The sequence below is a fragment of the Neolamprologus brichardi genome, chromosome 20 (assembly GCF_056152115.1).
Source record: "Neolamprologus brichardi isolate AB-2024 chromosome 20, ASM5615211v1, whole genome shotgun sequence".
NCBI lineage: Eukaryota > Metazoa > Chordata > Actinopteri > Cichliformes > Cichlidae > Neolamprologus > Neolamprologus brichardi.
The window spans coordinates 21,653,018-21,673,003 of NC_142123.1; the positions used below are offsets into that span (position 1 = coordinate 21,653,018).

At 43.8% G+C, this 19,986-nt stretch overlaps 2 protein-coding genes across 5 annotated transcripts; both read left to right on the plus strand.

Moving 5' to 3' along the window:
• Nucleotides 1-392: 392 nt before the first annotated feature.
• Nucleotides 393-3,908, plus strand: asb14b (ankyrin repeat and SOCS box containing 14b). 3 transcript variants are annotated; one of them, XM_006796356.3, is made up of 10 exons: nucleotides 393-499; nucleotides 996-1,173; nucleotides 1,273-1,325; nucleotides 1,413-1,544; nucleotides 1,632-1,790; nucleotides 1,898-2,143; nucleotides 2,231-2,399; nucleotides 2,500-3,034; nucleotides 3,152-3,305; nucleotides 3,382-3,908. In XM_006796356.3, the coding sequence occupies exons 2-10, from the start codon at nucleotides 1,049-1,051 to the stop codon at nucleotides 3,555-3,557; spliced, it is 1,749 nt and encodes a 582-aa protein (XP_006796419.2). In that variant the 5' UTR covers nucleotides 393-499; nucleotides 996-1,048; the 3' UTR covers nucleotides 3,558-3,908. The 3 variants fall into 3 exon arrangements, with proteins under 3 accessions (XP_006796419.2, XP_087689495.1, XP_087689496.1); XM_087833369.1 differs by having other exon boundaries at nucleotides 996-1,325; XM_087833370.1 differs by having other exon boundaries at nucleotides 1,049-1,325.
• A 1,088-nt stretch (nucleotides 3,909-4,996) lies between these two features.
• tasorb (transcription activation suppressor b) lies at nucleotides 4,997-18,745 on the plus strand. Of its 2 annotated transcripts, none has more exons than XM_006796358.3 (23): nucleotides 4,997-5,417; nucleotides 6,746-6,891; nucleotides 7,014-7,106; nucleotides 7,218-7,290; nucleotides 7,585-7,676; nucleotides 7,770-7,904; nucleotides 8,432-8,556; nucleotides 8,689-8,720; nucleotides 9,085-9,190; nucleotides 9,419-9,522; nucleotides 9,753-9,862; nucleotides 10,273-10,345; nucleotides 10,465-10,539; nucleotides 10,699-11,577; nucleotides 11,942-12,252; nucleotides 12,368-12,470; nucleotides 12,569-13,521; nucleotides 14,885-15,007; nucleotides 15,788-15,947; nucleotides 16,051-16,159; nucleotides 16,274-16,452; nucleotides 16,584-16,718; nucleotides 16,987-18,745. In XM_006796358.3, exons 1-23 carry the CDS (start codon nucleotides 5,114-5,116, stop codon nucleotides 18,225-18,227), a joined length of 5,661 nt encoding a protein of 1,886 aa, XP_006796421.2. In that variant the 5' UTR covers nucleotides 4,997-5,113; the 3' UTR covers nucleotides 18,228-18,745. The 2 variants fall into 2 exon arrangements, with proteins under 2 accessions (XP_006796421.2, XP_035766065.2); XM_035910172.2 differs by having other exon boundaries at nucleotides 16,990-18,745.
• The last annotated feature ends 1,241 nt before the right edge of the window (nucleotides 18,746-19,986 follow it).

Sequence of the window (19,986 nt, forward strand, 5' to 3'; positions counted from 1 at the left end):
ATTTGCCTTCTTAGTAACCTGTTTGCCACCTTTTCCCTCAGTGTGAGCTGATACAATCTATAGACTATAAGCTATTAATGTGCAGCAGCAATAACAAGTAGAAAATAAAAGTATTTTAGGGTGAATCATAAGAGATTAAATATAATTGAATTTAGCAGTGTGTTATCCACAAAGAAAACAATCTTGTTAAATCTGAAAAATTGTATTTTACATATTTTATGGAGGGGGTTAACTTCCAAAGTGAAGTTTGTGTTTGAATATTAGATTATGCATTATGAATACGATTGCTTATGAGTTGAATGATGGCAGTTGTTGCAGTTGCTTAGTGGGTCAAACTAGAAACTGGCTGTGAAGACCTTGTGATCTGATATTTATAGTGTGTGTGTGAGAGAGAGAGAGGGATGGCAGGATATAAATAACCCCAGTATGTGTGGCTGCTAAGGAGCCCCCTGGCTATACTGGTGTTAAAACTACACAGAGAGCAGCTTTTTGACTGAAGGTAAACACCACACGATGAAAAACATTTAATTTGGTTAAAAACTTGACTAGTGTGGAGCTTGAATGCCACGCTGTCATATTATACAAGCTGTTGTAATACATGTGGCATTTGAATTTCCATGCTATAACTTTGTGTCGTGTTGCAATCTCTGCTCTCGTAACAGCATTTCCTCTGCTGCTTTATATATTCTTTTTAAGAAATGTCCACTGGAGTCATTTGTGAATCTCCATTTGTTTGTTTTGGCGATGCTGAAAAAAAAAAACCCTGCAGCTTCTCAAATGGAGATTTGCTTTTGACATTGAGAGTTATTAGACTAAAAATTGGGACAATAAGTCCAATTAAAGTCATTAGATCCAATATCCCGCATGTATTATGGTGTCAGTAAAGTAAAAACAATGAGACTGACTGCCACATTTCCTGCTTAGCTGCACTGTGTTGCAGTTGTTATTCAGGACTGTGAGTGGTGTGTGATTTAATGCTCTTGTTTACCTTATAGCTGTGCCTCCTCAGAGTAACCCCTTCTGCACTGGCTCTTTTTACACTTGTCAGATGAGCATGGAAACAGAAGATGACTTTTATCAATCAGAGGAAGACTTGGATGAAGATGAGGCAACGCAATATATTATTGAACAAAGTCTAATTCAGTATAGAAAGCTAAAAGGATTAAATCCAAGGTTTCTATCTACTCACCCAGCATTCAAATATAAGTATCTATATTATGAATGTGTTGTTTGTTTAAGTGAATCCTTATTCTGTGCAATAACTTTAAATAGTGATCTGAAACCTTGTGAAGACCCTGATGAGATTTTTAAAGCAATTAAGGAGGGTAAGCTGATGACCTTTAACCTCAGCGCTGATTCAGACAATTCTGAATCTTTCTCAAAGATCTGATAAGTCCCGTCTTCATATTCAGGTGATGAGAATGCCCTGAACAGACTTGCAGCCCAACCGGAGACTCTGTCCAGAGTTGATACACGAGGATGGATCCCGCTGCACGAGGCTGCGGCACAGCAGAATAAGAAGGTGCTAGAGATTATCTTTTCAGGTAAATGTAGCTGTAACTTTTGACCGGCACAGGCTTGTTCATTTCAACCCTGAGGTGTTGATCGGTTCCTGGGTGTTTGGGTTCCAGCATCACCCCCGGGTGCAGCCCAGTGTCGCACTCTGAAGGGTGAGACGCCACTGTTTTTAGCTGTGGTCCACGGGCTCAGAGAGAATGCTACATTCCTGTTACAGAATGGTAGCAACCCAGATCTCCAGAATGACGAGCAGGATTCTCCATTAGTAGCAGGTATCTCGCGCTATGTTCATCTAACTTCAAACACATTTTATTTTAGAGATACCTCAACATGTGTGACACTTTCTCATCCTTTTCTCTCCTGCTCCTTTTGCTCACAGCTCTTCTAAATGATCAGTATGATTTGGCCACGCTGTTGCTTCGTTACAATGCCAAAATAGACCAAACCGGACCACTGAACAGGACAGCTCTACATGAGTCCGCGTTTTTAGGCTTGGAGAATTTTGTGTATCTGCTCTTAGAGTCTGGTGCTAATCCAAATGCATGTGACGTTAAAATGAAAACTCCACTGGCTCTGGCTGCACAGAATGGACATCTAAATGTGGTGGAGGTTCTGTTGCAGAAAGGTAAATGTAGTGATTTAACCTCTTTTTGCTTTTACTTATGTATATAAGTAAATGCGTGTTCTCATAGTGCTTTAATTCATTTTTTAGGTGCACAGGTGTGGTGTGAATCGGAGTCAGGTACGATTTTGTTTGATGCAGCGGCATCAGGAAATCCTGACATAATCTCCTTGCTGCTGGAACACGGTGCAGATCCAAACGTACCCCTTTATAGTGGGCACCTGCCAATTCATCGAGTGGCATACCATGGACACAGACTGTGAGCATTATCTATACTTATTTTCCTAAATTTTTAAATAGGGTTTCAACCAATATCATGTTCTCACATAAAGATTTTTTGTTGTTGTTGTTTGTTACAGAGCACTGGAACACCTCATTCCAGTGACGAAGCTGCATGCTGTAAAGGAAAGTGGGATGAGTCCTCTCCATTCTGCAGCTGCTGGGGGACACGCCCAGTGTGTGGAGATACTGCTCAAAGCTGGCTACGATCCAAACTTCATGCTGCACCCAAGGATCCGCCGCAACTATGATGATGACCGCAAGTCTGCCCTGTTTTTTGCTGTGTCCAACAATGACCTCCAGTGCACCCGCTTACTGTTAGAGGCCGGGGCTCTCGTGAACCAGGATCCCATCAACTGTCTACAGGTGGCTCTGAGACAGGGCAATTATGAACTGATCAACATCTTGCTGAAGTATGGGGCAAATGTCAACTACTACTCCCGTGTCAACACCACTCATTTCCCCTCAGCGCTGCAGTATGCCTTAAAAGATGAGGTTATGCTGAGAATGATCCTGAACCATGGTTATGACGTGAAGCGCTGCTTTGACTGTCCATATGGTGACAGTTCCCATGATTACGCTGCTTGGACGACGTCAGTCATTAAAGACATGGTGGTGAGGCCATGTTTATGCTAAAAAAAATTATAAAGAGTGGAACACGTGAAGTGCAATGGAGTAATGCTATTCTACAAAGTTTCAGATTGACTGTCACATCTCTCTGTTCCTTTCTAGTTCTGTGAGGTGATAACAGTGTCCTGGCTGAAGCACTTATCTGCCCAGGTGGTGCGCATCATGCTTGACTACACTGACCACGTCTCCTTCTGCACCAAACTAAAGGACACACTGCAGGAGCAGAAACAGTGGCCAGAAATCTGCCACATTCAAAGTATGAACTGCTCACTACCTGTTGTCAGCAAAAATGTGCGCTTCATCTGTAGTTGCTGACTTTTTTTGTCTGACAGGAAATGTGCGGAGCCTGAAGCACCTGTGTCGCCTGCGGATAAGGGAGCACCTTAGACGCCTGCGTTTGAGAGCACCAGCTTTTATCAACTTCCTTCCTCTTCCTCCCAGGCTGAAAGATTATCTACGTTACAAGGAGTTTGACATTTACAACAGGGGCAGTATGATTATCCCCTGATGAAAACATATTTATAGATATCAAAGATGTCACTCTTTTATAGAAAGCTTCCTGCTTTATTATTATTATGTGTGATTAAAATTACATTACTTATACAGTCAAAAAATGTGAACATAAATTGTATTCACCTTTTAAATATCTATCAGAGACGTATATATGAGAGCAGCGGGACATTGGTGGGTAACAGTTTGTTTGCAGATGACGTGGCGATCTGTAGTGCGAGGAGGGAGCTGGTGGAAGAGAACCTGCAGAGGTGGAATATGCGCTGGACAGAGGATGAATGAAAGTCAGTAGAAGCAAGACGGAGTACATGCGTCTACATGAGAGGGAGATAGGTGAAATGATGAAGATGCCAGAAGTAGAGGTAGTTAAGGTTAGATGAGTTTAAACACCTGAAGTCAACCATCCAAAGCAACAGGCAGAACACAAAAGAGGTGAAGTGTAGGTAGGGTGGAGATGAGTGTCAGGGCTGATTTGTGACAGAAGGATAGCAGCAAGAGTGCGAGATAAATGGTGGAGACAGTGACAAAAACACAGGCCAAATGGAGGTGGCAGAGTCTAAAATTTTTGATGGGAATGACCAGGATTAGTACAAGATTAGGAATTAGTATATCAGAGTGACAGCTCAGGTCGAGCGGTTTGGACACAAATTTTCAAAGGGTGACATTGTTTGTACATGTGCAGAGGAAGGATAGTGGATACACTGGACAAAGGAATCTGAATATGTTAGCATCCAGCCAGAAGTCAAAGAGGAAGACTGCAGAGAAGGGTCATGGATGCAGTGAAGGAGGACAAGCAGAGGGTTGGTGTGATCCACTATGGCGACTCCAAAAAGGAGCAGCATAATAATAATAATAATAATAATAATAATAATAATAATAATAATAATAATAATAATAATACCCTTTAAATATCGATTTTACTTACTGTAGAGGTTTACGTTTATTGAGTCATGTATGAAGGTAAGTGTATTACCGATACACATATGAAAATCACAGCCTCTCTGCTACCATCTAGTGGTAGAATGGGGTATTACAAGCGTGATTGCTCTGTATTTACTTCTACACAAGGTTTTAATACATAGCAGAGCCAGTACTTATATATTACCAGATACTTCGGCTTTTGTAGCAAAAATGCAAAAAAACAAATAGGCTTAAAAACAGAAAAGAAAAGAAATGGGCAAGAGAATCGGTTTGCATAAGTCACACTGTCAGGGCTTTCACAGCTCCAAAGCGGTGTTTCACATCCTCTTTCTTTTTCTCACCTAATGTTATTTAATGTGAGAAATAGTTTCACTTTTGCCACCCTGTTCCCTCCACACACAGCCAATCAGACGGACGGTCACCGCGTCATGTGTTGCAGTACGCCTATCGGTCGCTGGGTGGCGCGGATTCCCTCGTATGTAAACAGTGACGGCAGCGTTTTGCAGTGGTGGAGAAGACCGTGTACGTCATTTTCACAATGGCGGAGGCTGGGTGAGGAGGAGAGTGTGTGTGTACAGCGGCGCCGTAATCGTCAGAGCTACATTGTCTTTAATACGTGCACGGTGCCCGAAAATGGCCCTGAACCCCAGCGCGGTGGGAAAAAGGGACTCAGAGTATACCGAGAAGACGGATCTCCACCCGAAAGGTGGCGAACCCCAGAAGAATTCAGCCGCCACCTCGGCCACAGCCAACCAAAATGGCGATCAGCCTGGATGTGGAGATAGTGTAATGCCCGAACAAGAAGCCCCTGAGCGGCGGAGGAGCATGCAGGCGGACGCTCGGAGCTTCAGCAGTTCTCCTCTGCCTGCCCAGAGATCGACCGATGAGCTGCCACGGAGAAATTTCCAAATCCCGAGGAAGATACGCGAACGGAAAGGTGGTGCCATATCGCAGCTATTTTGAACAGAGCCTGTCCTGTCTTTCATAATTCTGCTGCTGCATGTTGCTAGCCTGCTAGCTAGCTACCTGCTTTCGCCAGTTTTATTGGTTTAGCTGAAGGTTTGCGAACATTTCGGCTTCGGACTAGATTACCATGCTGCAGTTTGAGCAGGCGAATAATGTCGGTTGGCGTAGCGTTTGTTTGCAGGCATGCCGCTAGCTGTGGTAGTCCAAGTTAAGCAGCGGGCAGCAACGGTGCAGCGAAGGCGCCACTTTGAAAGACTGGCCATCTGAAAGCACACCTTGTTCCGTTTCCTCATCCCTACCCGGCACCGTAGTGCTGCTGAGTAATACAGCAGGAGTCATGAGTGGTTTGCAGTCATCACCTGACAACATGTGGGTGTCTCTTTGACCTCAGTGAAGGGCACGGATTTATCTACCCCACACGTCCATCCCGGAGTGTTTTCATAGCACCATGGTTCATTTGGTGGGGCTGCCCACCCCTTAACCCAGCTTGATGTCGCTGGCATTTCAGAGCATCAGTTTTGCACTTCACCTGAGTACCCCTGAGAGCATTACTCTGTGCATCCACCTACCTACGTTACACCCGCCCTTCCCCTTCCTTCTTGCAGAAAGGTGGATGGGCACTGTTGGTTACATTGTCCACAACTATGCTGTGGAGCATCTGTTATTTGGATATATGCAAAGTCCTGTTGAAGTGGCACTATAGGTTGCATAAGTAATTTATAAAGTGTGTTAGTTTCCTAACAGCAATGAGGTACACTGGGCTGCCCCAGTACCCCGTCTCCAGCCTTTTGGTCATCTTGGCTGACAGTGGAGAGGTTTACTATCTGTTATCACACAGGCTGTTGACATTTCATTCAGGTTGTCTGCTAGTCATGGTTTCACTTCTTTGCATGAGTTTGGATTCACTTGATAAACCTTATGTAAATAAATGCAGGTACTAGACTTCATCCACTGTGTCAGTGTAGCTGCCAGGATTGTTAAAAAAAAGCACTGGTGTTATGTGCAACATCGAATGTCCTTGGTTATTTTGTATATTTAATATTTCAAATGATAACATGTGACATTCATATTCAGCTAAAGCCTAAGAAGGAACCGTATGCTTTAGACTTAAGTCATACGGCGAGGTTGTCTTTTAAATGAGGGAAATGGTTGGTTATCAGTTTGGTGTGGCTGCCTCCTGCAGGTTAAATTTCAGTTTAAAATGTGACTTTTCGAAGGGATCGTCCTCTGCTCAATCGCTCAGTCCTGCAAAGTGCAGATGGGAAACGCTAATCCGCTGATTCGCTTCTCTGTGTGCAGGCTTGTACCAGTTTCTCCCCCCCGAGAGCCGGGAGTTTGAGGACCTCGTGAAGATCATCTCCTCGTTTTACCTGGACGCATCATCGCGAGGAACCTTCACCTACTGCAAGGCCAGGCTAATTCACAATGAGCTGCTGGAGAAGGAGGTCAGTCGTCAAGTTTCTGGATGAAATGGCAGGCAATTTAAATAACTGTGCTGAAGAAATGTTAAATATTGCAAGGTTGCCCCCATGTCTAATTTACTGTCTGCTCGCCTTTTCTTCGTCAGTTCATAGAAAAGCGGAGAGAGATGAAGCAAGAGGGCCGGACCGAACAAGAACTCGCTGAGTCGTACTGCTTCCTTTTCCCAGACAAATCCAAGGTTGGCCTGCTGGCAAAATCTCACTCATATATGCAGAAGGATATTGACAAATTGGGAAGGCGCGGAGGTTTTTGACTTGCTTCTGAGCTTTGCCTGTTCTGTGTTTTCCAGCTCCAGTGGATCTGTGAGAAGGGTTTATCAGTTGGACACTGTAAGATTAATACACTAGGAAATCCATCAGTGGGTAAGCTGGGTGCTCCCATGTTGCTGTTATATGAAAATGGGCTTTGCAGAATAAATAGTCAAATTCCTTTTTATTTTACTTATTTGCAAGTTTCACAAGCATTTTACAATTGCCTCTGAAGTCTAAGGTAATGGCTCTTACATATGCAATAATATATTAGTCCAATGTTTATTACGTACTTTGTTTTCGGATACATCGTTTTTCAGTAATATTAACAAGCGTCAGCAAGTAATTGACATAAACGTAGCCTATTACAAATGTTTTCCCTTAATTTGTTTTTTGTAATCCTTGTAGGTGTTTACCTCTCCAAATATTCAGATTTGTTACAAATCAATCCTTTTGAAGTGGGCGCGTTTGGAGACATGATCATTTTTAAAGTTATGAGGGTATGAATACCTTATCTGTTTTTTGCATTAGAGCTTTGACAGTTCTCTGTTTCCATTTGGACTTTGAGTCAGTAGTTGCATTTTGTCTCTCAGGGACGAATAAAGCACATCCACGAGAACACGCCGAAGAATGCAATCGAATCTTCACCCAAGTTTGACTGTCACTTGTCCAAAAGTGCCAACAGGGTTACATCTCTGCTGTCTTACAGGGCTTTTGAGCTCACGCAGGTAAGTGCTGGTTCCTCTTTATTACCCTGTTTATTTAATCTGGTGTTCTCTAAAACAGCGGTCCCCAAACTTTTTTGCGCCACGGACCGGTTTATGCCCAACAATATTTTCACGGACCGGCCTTTAAGGTGTCGCGGATAAATACAACAAAATAAAACTAGTACCGGTACTGAAAAAAAGAAGATTTATTCATAACACACATGAAAAGACCCAGGAAAACCGAGTTAACGATAAAAACAATAACAAAATAACGCTGAAAACCGATAAAAACCTTGAAAACCATACATTTCGTACCTGAGCCTCAACTCTCGCGGCCCGGTACCAAACGACTCACGTACCGGTCCGAGGCCCAGGGGTTGGGGACCGCTGCTCTAAAAGGTCCCTTCCTGTTAAAAGAAAGTTCTTCCTCCCCACTCTCAGCAAATGCTTGCTCGTAGTGGGTAGCTGGGTTCTTCCTGTGTAATCTTGCACAATTGTTGTTGGGATCTAGTGCTGTGTTTCAATCCATCTTCATTTGTGTGTTGCAGCAATATTTTTTTGAGTTTGCATTTGATGAGATCAAAGCGCGGCCCAGGCACGTGTGCCCCTACGCTGTGGTTTCCTTTCAGTACAAAGGCAAGGAAGCTGCAGCAACTCCTATGGCTGCACACAGGTACGTAATCCCGCAGGAAATGGTAAAACCCAGAAAGCATTTCTAGGCCGTTGAAGTTTAAAAAAAAAAAAAAAAAAAGTATTACATCTCCGCTGAGTTTGTAAACAGCCTCTATGTTTTGCTCTTTAACAGGTTTAACACTATTTCCTCAGAAGGAAGTAAAGGTAATGGTATTTAAGCTTTTCTTAAATGTAATCAAAGAAATTGGCTTCTTTTGTGTTGTGTTAAAATAGTGCCACGTGTGTGTAAACTTGATAATATATGATGTGGGTCTGTGCAATAAGAGAAAAATCTATTATGTGCTATGACATGACTTAGGCTAGATAAACAAATACTGAAGTGGGGCTATAAGATGTATGGTTCATGTGTCTTGCTGCTAGCTTTTAAGACACCAAATGTGTCTTGAAATGAAGCAGCAGTTACAAAAAGTTATGAAGTATCATGCCTGATGTCTGTGTAGGTTCTCAGTTATCCAGCTCACGCTAGTCCCAGGAAGAATGTCTGATGTTTGACCTCTGCCTGTTGCAGGGAAGAGCTGCTACACTGTGTGGAGTGGTCCACTAGTGAACAAGGGCCAGGAGTTGTTCCCCATCTGTTTACGATCCTCCCTGCGTCCTTACCTTCCTTTCAAACTGTGAGTAAACTTTTTCCCCTCTCATGCAAGTCTTAACAAAAGGTCTACAGTGCTACTGGACTTTTCTTTGTTAATCATTAAGGACACTCTTTGCTACACAAGGTTTTTTATGTGCTGAACTTTAACTCTTTGCATAATTTGTAGGAGAGGAGAAAAAGCTACAATGTCCTGTTTTGTTGTTTTTGTTGTTTTATGTTTTTTAATAATGTAACATGTGTCCCGGTGCAGGCCTGAGAAGTTGGAGGTGAATCGGGGCATGCAGCTAGAGCAGGTGAAGCGAAAGATTCCCTCAGTGCTCTTTTCCTGGGATACCTACAGCGTCTCACGGGAAGGTTAGTCCAGAACACACATTTGTTTCTCCCTTTTTTTTTTCTCTCATAATGATCATAATGGCCCCTGGCATGTGGGCGGTTGTGTATTACTTGAAATTCTGTGAAGCTTTTCTAAAAGCATTCATGCATCATGAAGCCCGGCTGTCTCAGTAAAGTAGCTTTTGTGTGTGTGTGTCATAAATGATTACATGTTGAGTAACGCATTCCCGCCTGCTTATTTCTGTCTGCAGTTATGAAGTGTGGGATGTCCTGCAGCCTGTTTGAGGTGGTGGACGGGAAAGGCAAACCAACCAGCGGCAGCTTGGCCGCTCTGGTCAACAAACTGGAGAGAGACCGGATGGTGAGTCACACACCTGCAGTTTATCCAGGTTCACTCAGCAAAATAAACACAACATTCTCAGGTTGTACAATATTCAGGTAAATAAAATGCTCCTTTCTGTTTTGACAACTTTGCATTTCTGTGCATTTGTTTGATATAATTAAGGAGGATCTCGTTTCATAAACAGTTCCATTTTCTCATTGCTTAGAAAACAGTGTAGGGATGTCATCTGTTAAGCTGCCGTGCTAATCCTGTTCTATTTTGTTCAGTAATTTTAAACAAATCGCATAAACCTGTCAGTTTAGCACTCATTTACACACTGAGCAAATGAAATCCTGTCCAGAAACAGACTGGTAATATGATTGCTCCCATTATGCGATAATCATCTATTCCCTGGTGTTCTGACTGCAGCTTTTGCTTTTCTTCTTCAGGTGCTGGTGAAGTCCTTATTTGATAAAGGCTTTCTCTTCCTGTTGTCCTCAGCTCAGATGATTGAGTCCAAAGGTGCCAGAAAGCTTTATCTGCCACTCTCCTCTTGTAATTCTCTGTTGTGTGAGTTAAACACCTACTTGTTGCCTCCGGTGAGAGTTTGGTTTTAAAAAGGTTCTCTGTTTGTTTTCTAGAGCGGCGGGGGCGGGTAGAGAAGAACCTGCAAGCATTATTCATCTTTCAGGAGCCAAGGATGATCGTCAAGTACTGTAAGTCGTATTCTCGACATGCATTTTCTGACTGATCCCGAGTGCCAGCATCTCCGTGCAAAGCTAAAGAATATTTCATTTTTGTTTATCGCTGTTATCTTTGTCATGCCGGTTTTTACACGATTGTGATGTGGGTTTTTTCCCCCCCCTCATTCTTAGCATCGAGGCTGTTCGAGCCAGAGCCGCTGACGGTGGAGCCTCAGCCGGCTTTCTTGTCATCCATGGAGTCTTTCATCCCCGCAGTGCACTACGGCCTGTTCAAGTTGCGCCCAAACCCAGGCAAGGACCTGAGCTCTGGGGTGGAGCGTCAGGCCACCGATTACCTAACTCGTATGGATTCGGGCACAGTGCGTCCATTCATTCTACCCGACTACAAATATAATGTAAATGAAAGGACGAACCCCGTCACAGCACCCAGACCCAAATGTAACATGGATGCTGTGCTGCGATCGTACGTTCACAACCCCGCAAACTATATTTTACCTCTGAACAAGGCAAAGGACATCATTGAACGAATACGGAACCCTGCACCCGTACCCACACCCGCTCCAGCCCCAGTGGAATACAGCCCTGTTTCTGACTGGGGCGGCTCGGACAGGGGCTCGGACAGAGCAGAGAGACCCTCAGAAAGGCTGTCCCAGGAGAGGGCGCCTTCAGAAAGGCCAGCCCAGGAAAAACCGCCGACTGACAGCAGCAGCGGCGGCAGTAGTATTAGTAGCAGTAGCAGTAGTAGACGGAGGCCAGGGGTGGCCCATTCAAACGGAGCCCAGATGCAACACAAGCCCCACGATGAGTCCCAGCCTCAGCCGCAGAGGTTGCGGCTGTCCCAGAACGAGTACGATAAAGACAAAATGAAACAGCTGCTTAAGCTGATTCAGCTTCATAAGAAGGCACTCGTGAAGGATCCCGGGAAGGACCGGGGGGAGGACGGCGCCTGGGATGCCAACAGTCTGAAAAGGAAATTTGAAGGGGACGAGAGAGGAGGTGCGAACAAACATCAACGCACAGATCAGCTGAGCAACGGGGAACCCAGCAGAGGTGAGGCGCGCTGCAATCACCCGTGGAGCAGGATTTCAGTCGTAGAATTTAAGTCACAGCAAATTGAATGAATGAATATTTTATTAGTTTCACAACACAGACTGATTAGTTCTCAGAAATTGAATAACTTAAATACATTTTTAAACAGGTTCATTTCAAGATGCATGTCTTTTTGTCGCTAACCCAGGGGGCTGTTTGAATGTCTGTGCATACTGAGAAGAACATCCTAAAGCTGAAAAATAACCTATGTGATGAAATGATGAGAGGGTTTCCGAATAACCTCAAGTTTATTTTGGCACATCTGTATTGCAGTTTCAAAACGTGTACTACTGCTAACTTATCTGCCTTACTTGTGTCCCACTAGGTGCACAAGGGGACGACCTTGTGGATGAGGGTGGGCAGAACGAAAATCTGACAGCAGTGATGGAGAGCATGGGGATCTATGACACCGACCTAAGGGCCCGTGGCAACACCAATACCTCAGCCGTCAGCGAGACCCAACGCCTTCTCAAGATCCTCCTGGCCACACTCAATAAAGCTGTGGCTCAGGGTTCAGTGTCTGCAGACTCGAACCACGGTGAACCATCAACAGGTTCAGGAAGGGGGGAACCCGTTTACCACGACCCGGACCATAGGAAACAAAACGAGCCTCCGTCACAAACAAACTACGCCGAGGTGAGATGTAAACAGCTGATATGGTTGTTATTTTGGAATATTTTTTTCCTATCCAAAGATGAATAAGTATTTTATTGTACTTAAAAATATCTACTGGTGTGTTCTCTCTGTGCAGGAGGACATGGACTGTAGCCCAGGTAGTCCATTCAGCCCGGGCTCCCCACCAGAGCAAAGACGCACAACAGAAAACCCAACCTGGGATATCCCCGCCAACGAAGGTACCTGAAAGCAATGAGTTCACACAGTCATCAATCTTTGAGGCATGTTTGTGCTAACAAGGCATCACCGTGACTAATTTCATATCTGGCTTCCTCAGACAAAGCGCAGCCATTTAATGAGCAGAAGCCCGAGCCGAAGCCCGAGCCAAAACTCGAGCTGAAGTCCGAGCCGAAGCCTGAGCTGAAGCCTGAATTGAAACCCGAACTGAAGTCCGAGCTGAAGCCTGAGCCAAAGCCTGTACCAGTGGCTGCGCCAGCGGCAGACATTGACCCAGAGCCCAAAACGCCTGCCGTTGTGGAAGTAAAAAAGATGCCTAAACCCACGCTACCTGCTGTAGAGGAAGTTCCATTCAGGCCCTCCATCAGCTTGGACACAATACTAAATCAGGAAATTCATAGTCTCTCTTCTGACATTAAAAATATCATGCACACACAACACATCAACTATACCTCGCAGCTGCCCCCGCGGTTGCCTCCTCGCCACTGCTGGGTGCCCAGCAGCTGCTTCTCACACTTCGTTGTGCCCTACGTCTCCCCTGTCCCCATTCAGGGGCATGTCAAAGCGCTGTGTGAGAAGATGGACAAGTTGATCCCAGCCCCACCTGCTCCTTCCAAGGTCACTTCTCCACCTCCCCCATTGACAACATCTAATCTTACTACCCCACCCCCTGCTCCCATCCCGACCACCAAAACGAAAGCAGAGCCCTCCCTGTCAAAGAGCACTGCCTCCTCACAGAGCAGTAAAACAAGCGCCATCAAAGAGATGACATCCACTAAGATTAAATCGGAAGCCCCGTCAGCAGAGATGGGGGGAGAGGTCTACTCTCCTTCTCAAGTCACAGCGGAGTCTCCGGAGCAGAACTCACAAAACCCAGGCGCAGCTTCTGGCAGTGGGCCTGGCCTGCTAGCCGGCAGCCTGATTGGTCAATTGAAACCCGAAGTTTTCAGCAGCCTGGTGGAGATTTTTAAGGACGTTACCAAGAATACAGTTAAATTTTACATCTATTCTGGAGACGAGGGGGAGGAGAGCGCTGTCTGCAAGGAGATCAAGGTGCAATGCATTATGTCATTATGTTTGTAAAGATTATTGATTAACCACAGGATTCTATAAATAATTCATTGCAGCTGAACCTATTGCAGCTACAATACAGTCAGTCAGTAAAAAGACAGACAGTAATAAAAATGACGCTGAGGAAATTGAGTTGAAAGATAAAAGCAGAAATAATCTTATTTAACTTCTGTTTTTTTGTTTGTTTTTTGTTTTTGCATCTGTTTTGGGGGCATCTCAAAATATAAATAAGAGGTGGAAAGAGTCTGTAAATCTGCAAAGGTTTAAAACAAAAACAGTGGCATAGTTATTTTCTATACAAGTCTAGGATTTCCAATATTTCACTGCTTAAATGTCACAGTCATCATCATCAGTCATAATATAAAAAGATGGATGTCATTTCCAGGTCAGCAAACATCAGTGCTTTAAACATGCATTTTCTTTAATGACCAGCAGAGGGCAATTCTTCTGACTGCTAAAAGATTACATGCTGTGTAGAAGTCAATGGGAAAATAGCTCTTGGCTACATTGCTCTGTGAACTCAGATGGGTTTATCTGTTCAGGCATGATTTCCAGGTCATGTCATTTTATAAATTATGGTCATTATTAGGGTCAAGAAGGAGGATATCCAGGGTTTGCTCATTGGCTAATGACTTGTGAGTAGTCATTAACTAATGAGTGCACACTGTCCTCAATCCTTAACACCCCTAGTTGACATCTAAAGTGTTACCATTTAGGAAGAACTACTTAACAATGTTACACAGAGCTCCAGCGGTTACTTGATGATTTGATAATGAACAAAAAGTTTAGTTTTTTTTACTCAAAAATGCCAAATGTTTTCAGAAAAAGGCATTTGCTGTTTTCATTGTCGTGTGTAATAGTATTCAGATATCATTAGCTGCTGGAGTGTGAATCAGACATATAACAAGCAAACTGCAAGCAGTGTGGGCTCATTAAAAAAGATGGAAACGCACTTTTTCAGGTTTTTATGGCTAAAACTAATATTTTGGAGAAAATTGTAAGAATTCAGCAATGAAAATCGTAATTGGTTGCAGCAGTAATGGTGTTTTTACTGCCCATTTTACATGTTTTCTTTTTCACTTTCTTCATTACTATTTTTTTTCTTTTACTGGAACCAGAGAGCTCATGTTTATTCTTCAGAGGGGATGCATACCATGAGTGCAAATACAGGTCATTGTGGGAATGTGCAAGGCTGCACTAGCTTCTCTTTGTCACTGTGGGTTCATGTCTTAGTGTTCAGCTCTTTCTGTATCTGTCAGTCAGTCAGTACTCGCATGTGTAAAAGAAGAAGACACATTCATCTGTCTGTCTCTAACAATTGCATCCTCTCCTGTCTGTCACAAAGGAGTACTTGAAAAGTCTTGGCAACAGCGAGTGCAGCCCGCAGACATTTTTGGAAAACAGCAGCAGTTTGGATAAGCTCCTCATCATCATTCGGAATGAGGACATCGCAGCACATGTGCATAAGGTACAATCGCCGCCCGTTATCCTCCCTCCAGTCGCTCACATCCAGATTGTAGTTTGGATGAATCAGCACCCGCTGAGGCAGGTAGCAATAAAACATAAATAATGGGAAGTTTTACATCTCCCGCAGAGTGCTGTTTTTCGTCTTGTTGCCTGTTATTTACACGTTCTATTTAATTATAGTGCTGCGGAAAGGTTTTAGCGCCAATAGCAAAGCGAGGATGCTTTTAAAATATTATCATGAATTATTTCACTTTAATTTACTTCACACAGTGCAGTAAACAAAACTACCAAATAACTGAGGATCAGTATTCGCAGTGAGCACCCTTTTCCTTTAAAACAGCACCAGGTCTCCTACATATACATATCTATAAAAACTCACTCAGCTTTTAAGTTTTGGGTGGTTTTTTTTTTTGTTTGTTTAGTAGTGTCCCTCCTTGAGAAAATCTCAGGCCAGTTGCTAACAGATCAAAAAATATTGGCGCCAATTGCTCTGTTGAGTTGGAGATGGCTGGCTGGAAAACATTTAAAATCGCCTACACTTTATACCATCTTGTTCTTATTAATGCTGTAAATGGTTCTTAATAACACTGGCTGTCTGTTGTTTTGGGTCTCAGTGATTCTGAAGAATCAGTTTGGGACTAGTCAGACACTTCCCTGATGCTAAACGATTTAAATGCTGGACCTTATATTTCAAGTGAAAAGATGTTTAATCTGGAAACTATAAAAACAACTTAATGTTTGGGGAATTAAACAAAAACTCACTCTTTCCTTTATTATGCAGATCCCGGCTCTGGTGTCTTTGAAAAAGTTGCCTTCAGTGAGCTTTGCTGGAGTGGACAGTCTGGACGATGTCAAGAACCACACTTACAATGAGCTCTTTGTATCTGGCGGCTTCATGGTGTCTGATGAGTTTGTCCTCAACCCTGATCTTATCACGCAGGGTAAGTCGTGTTTTTCTTTGTGTGGACTGTACAAGGTCCAAACAAATATTACTCGACTAATGCTTGTATTGCGTGTTGAATTTGTATTGTGTGTTTTGTCCAGATCGTTTGCAGGGACTGCTGAAGTTCCTGGAGGAACAGAGCACCCCTGAACACCCCTGGCAGTGGAAGGTTCACTGCAAGTCCCAGAAGAAACTTAAAGAGCTTGGGAGGTCAGTATCTCAGTAAGAGATTAGCCATAATAGCTGTATCCACATCAAAATGTTTGCCCATACTGGTTTTAACTGACCTCTGTATGGATCTGCTTTTGCTGTTGTTTCTTAAAGGTTAAACACTAATGCCATGGGGCTGCTGAATCTTCTGACAGCCTATCAGAAAAAGCATTTAGTGGAGTTCCTCCCGTATCACGAGTGTGACACGCAGTCGCGGCAGGCTCCAGATCTGGACTGCCTCATCAAACTCCAAGCTCAGCACACACAACAACGACACCTCATCTTCCTCACAGGTAATCTCACTTCAACCCCCCCCCCCACACACACAGACACAAAAATCACCATTTCCACATGCCTCGTTAAGATTGTATTACTGTTGTGTTAGAAAGTGTCTTTTACTCACTGAAAACGCTCATTTTTACAGAGAGACCGTTTGAGATGTTCCTGCAGTACTCCAGAAACGGAATTGTGATAGCGAGCATCGACGATGTTATGAGCGGTTTCCACAGTCTCATCGGATCCATTAATCAGAACGAGCTTCCTACACCTCCTTCTACTGGTGGGTAGCATCAAAAAGGGCGCAGAACACAGAAACAGCAGAGTTCATGTTTTCTGTATAATCTCATTGTTTTGCTAAATTGCCTTTTTCTCCAGCCATCTCACCAGTTAAAGATTTATGTTCTGCCAGACAGTTTTTTAAAGCACTGTTGTTAATGCAGCCATAACACATTTGTTGATTATATCTTCCTTTCCACTTTTCCATTACTCTCCCACTTTCACTCTCTCTGTCTCCCTCTCCCTCTCTCTGCCCTCTCCTGGTCTCCCAGTAGTGAATGATGAGTGTGTGGAAGAAGAGGACATGTCATTAGACTCTGATGATGGCGAGCCACCAACCATATTAGATCCTCCAGAGCAAAAGCAGCAAGTTGCAAAGAAGCCTCCGCAGCCACCCCCGCCAGAGAACGAGTTTCGTCCTCCGCTCCCAGACCAGCAGACCACCCCTGAGACGACGCCTACACTGTCTAACTACAGTGCTTTCAAAACAGCCATCTCTCAGTTCAAAGCCACGAACCAGATAGGCATGGGCTCTTCAGACATTGGCAGCTTGTCACCGGGAGGTTTCCCTGTGAATCCCCACCAGAGCTTCCTGTGCCCTTCGGCCTCGTGGTCATCATATACGGGTTCCTCTAGCTACACGGCCTCCCCAGCCTATCCCGCCTCCCCCTGCAGCGGCACACAGGAACCTCCAACCACAGTTTCTTCCGGAGCCCCAACACCGCCTGTCATGCCCGCAGCAGGACCTCTAGCTAACCTGGCCTCCCTCCCCTTGGAGGTCAAGCCTCCCCCTCCCCCTCACCTCATGATGCTGGGTCATGGATATAGCTCGGACGCTGGAGGAGCGGGAGCTGCTGGGACCTCTCCCCTCACCACCACAGTCCCTTCCTTTACAGACCATAATGATGCAACTCAGCCAGGTTTCATGGCTGGGACTCCTAAGAATGCTAGTGGGACCCCCAATCAACCGGACAGGACACTCAGTGGACCTGGGGACGGGGTATGGGGGACTGCAGGGACCACAGCCTGTGACAATGCAAGCAACCCGGGCGTGGTCCCACCTGCCCCAGTGGATCCCAGTGGGCTCGCTAAGACTGGAGAAGCCGTTATAGGCAGCACCCCTTGTAGTCAGGGGGTCAGGACTCAGGTGAATTGCGCTGACGGCCTCGGTGCATCTGTGGGTATTCCCACAGTACCCACAAGGGGGGGCTCTGTACTCAGACCTAAGCTGCCTCCACATCCAATGTCTGGTGTGGGCTATGGCAGTATAGGTTGCATGCCTCCACATATGGATCACAGGCCAATGATGGGTGCTATGGGCCCGGGTTCTTTAGGAAATTATCGAGGGAGAGGAGTCCCACCTGTAGGACTATGGCCTCGGCCTGGGCGAGGGCACGAACGAGGCGGTGGGACTGGAGGTGGACCCTGCTCTTGGGGTTACCCAGCAGGCAGGGGTGGGCCACCAAATTATTACACAGACTATTCATATTCTCACAATTATGCCCCTGAATAGACAATCAACATGATTCAAGAGGCAACACAAACACCATACACCAGAGACTAAGTGCTGGCTGAATGTATATATTTCCTTGTCATAAATGCATTGATTTAAAGCAGAAAATAAGGATCCTGGTTTTCTACATTAATAAAAATTGATACAGGCAGGGTTGAGTGTCCTACTGTCGTGTAAACTGTCTGTACACTCTTTCCATGTGAGCTATTTGAGACCCTGTTCAAACCACTATATTTATATTTGCCAACAAATGTTAATGGCCTTCCAGCTTCTCCGAATTAATCATGTTCTGTTTGTCCCAGTTTGGAAACGGTTTGTGAACAAGGGGAAAGGCTGATATTTTTTTAAAGAAAAAAAAAGAGTGAATGAAATTTCACTTTTGCTGTTGGTTTTCTTTTCTTTTTTTATTTTTATTTACACACTTGGTTGTCCAGAATTCTATGAAAAATAAAACATTTCAAATCTTGTGTGTGTGATGGGTTTGATGACAGTGTCAAACAAACCATTAAAAAGATAAATCCCAGTTGTCTTACTATTTTTTTTTTTTTTTTTTTTTGCCTTGGAACCTCTCACCAACCAAATAGTCCAATTTTCAGCATGGAGGTGGATGATGGAGTTAAAGTGTAATATTGACAACAGTGTGTAGAGTACAGTAATGGAATTAAAATACTGACATCAAATGTTATTGCTTGTGCTGGTGGATTTAGAGGGTTTTTTTTTAAAAAAAAAGGAAGGAAACATTTCCTGACATTGACAGCATAACATCAAATAAATCTATTTTCTCCAGCACTTAAATCCTTTGAGGCTCCATACGGAGTGCAACTAGCTCTTCAACTCTGTCACAACCGAAAGACTCATTAAGAGGGTCGATGAGTGAGTTGTCTCATCAGCTATCTGATAGAGGGGAACGCCAGGGGGCGCTGTTTGCTTTTAATGTAAGAAATGGGTTAGCAGCACCTTTTTCTCCAGAACCTCATTCCAGTTGTGCCATGGAAGCTTAGGGAAATGTGAAAATAAGTTCTTCCTGCTAAATCAATTATGGCTAAGACCCGTCACACAAATGCTGAGCAAGATGTATTTTTATTATTTTTTTTTTAGCAACCTTCTCCACGCGGTTATTTATACTTAAAATAACCACTATAAATGCAATATTGAGCGGAGTTCTGAGGCTTGTATGCCTCATAGAGGTATGCTTGGTTCTGGAGCATGAAGCACAAACAACAAACTGACTTCTACTGATTTTTAAAGGGACATACACATTACACAAAATAAAAAATTGACTATGCAAGTTATAGAAAAAAATTGAATATGCTGCTGCTGCAAGCCTTTGTTGGTTGCTGCTAAGAGGTGTAACGAAAAAAAAAATCAAAGAAGATAGCTGAGGTTTGTAAAAATGATCATTTCAAGCAACTCATAGAGGTTAAAAAATTAAAAGGTTTGAAGTTAGGTTTTTATTTTGAAAATAGGACATTTAATTAAAGCACGGCCTAAAAAGCAGCTTGAGACTTTTATTTTGAAATCTCCACAGAAATAAAAATAAAAACATGACATTTTAAAGCATTAATTTGGGATATTTTATTTTAAAACGTTTTTCATAATTTTAAGCAGCTACTTTTCTTAGAATTGGACACCGTAAACTGTGCTAAAGCTAACGTGTTGCTAACAGTAGCTGCTCGTTCCTGGCTAATCGATTCATGTAAGTCTTTACTCAAGTTCCCTCGTTCCCCTTAGCTTGTTTGTTCGTGGAAAAAATATCTGA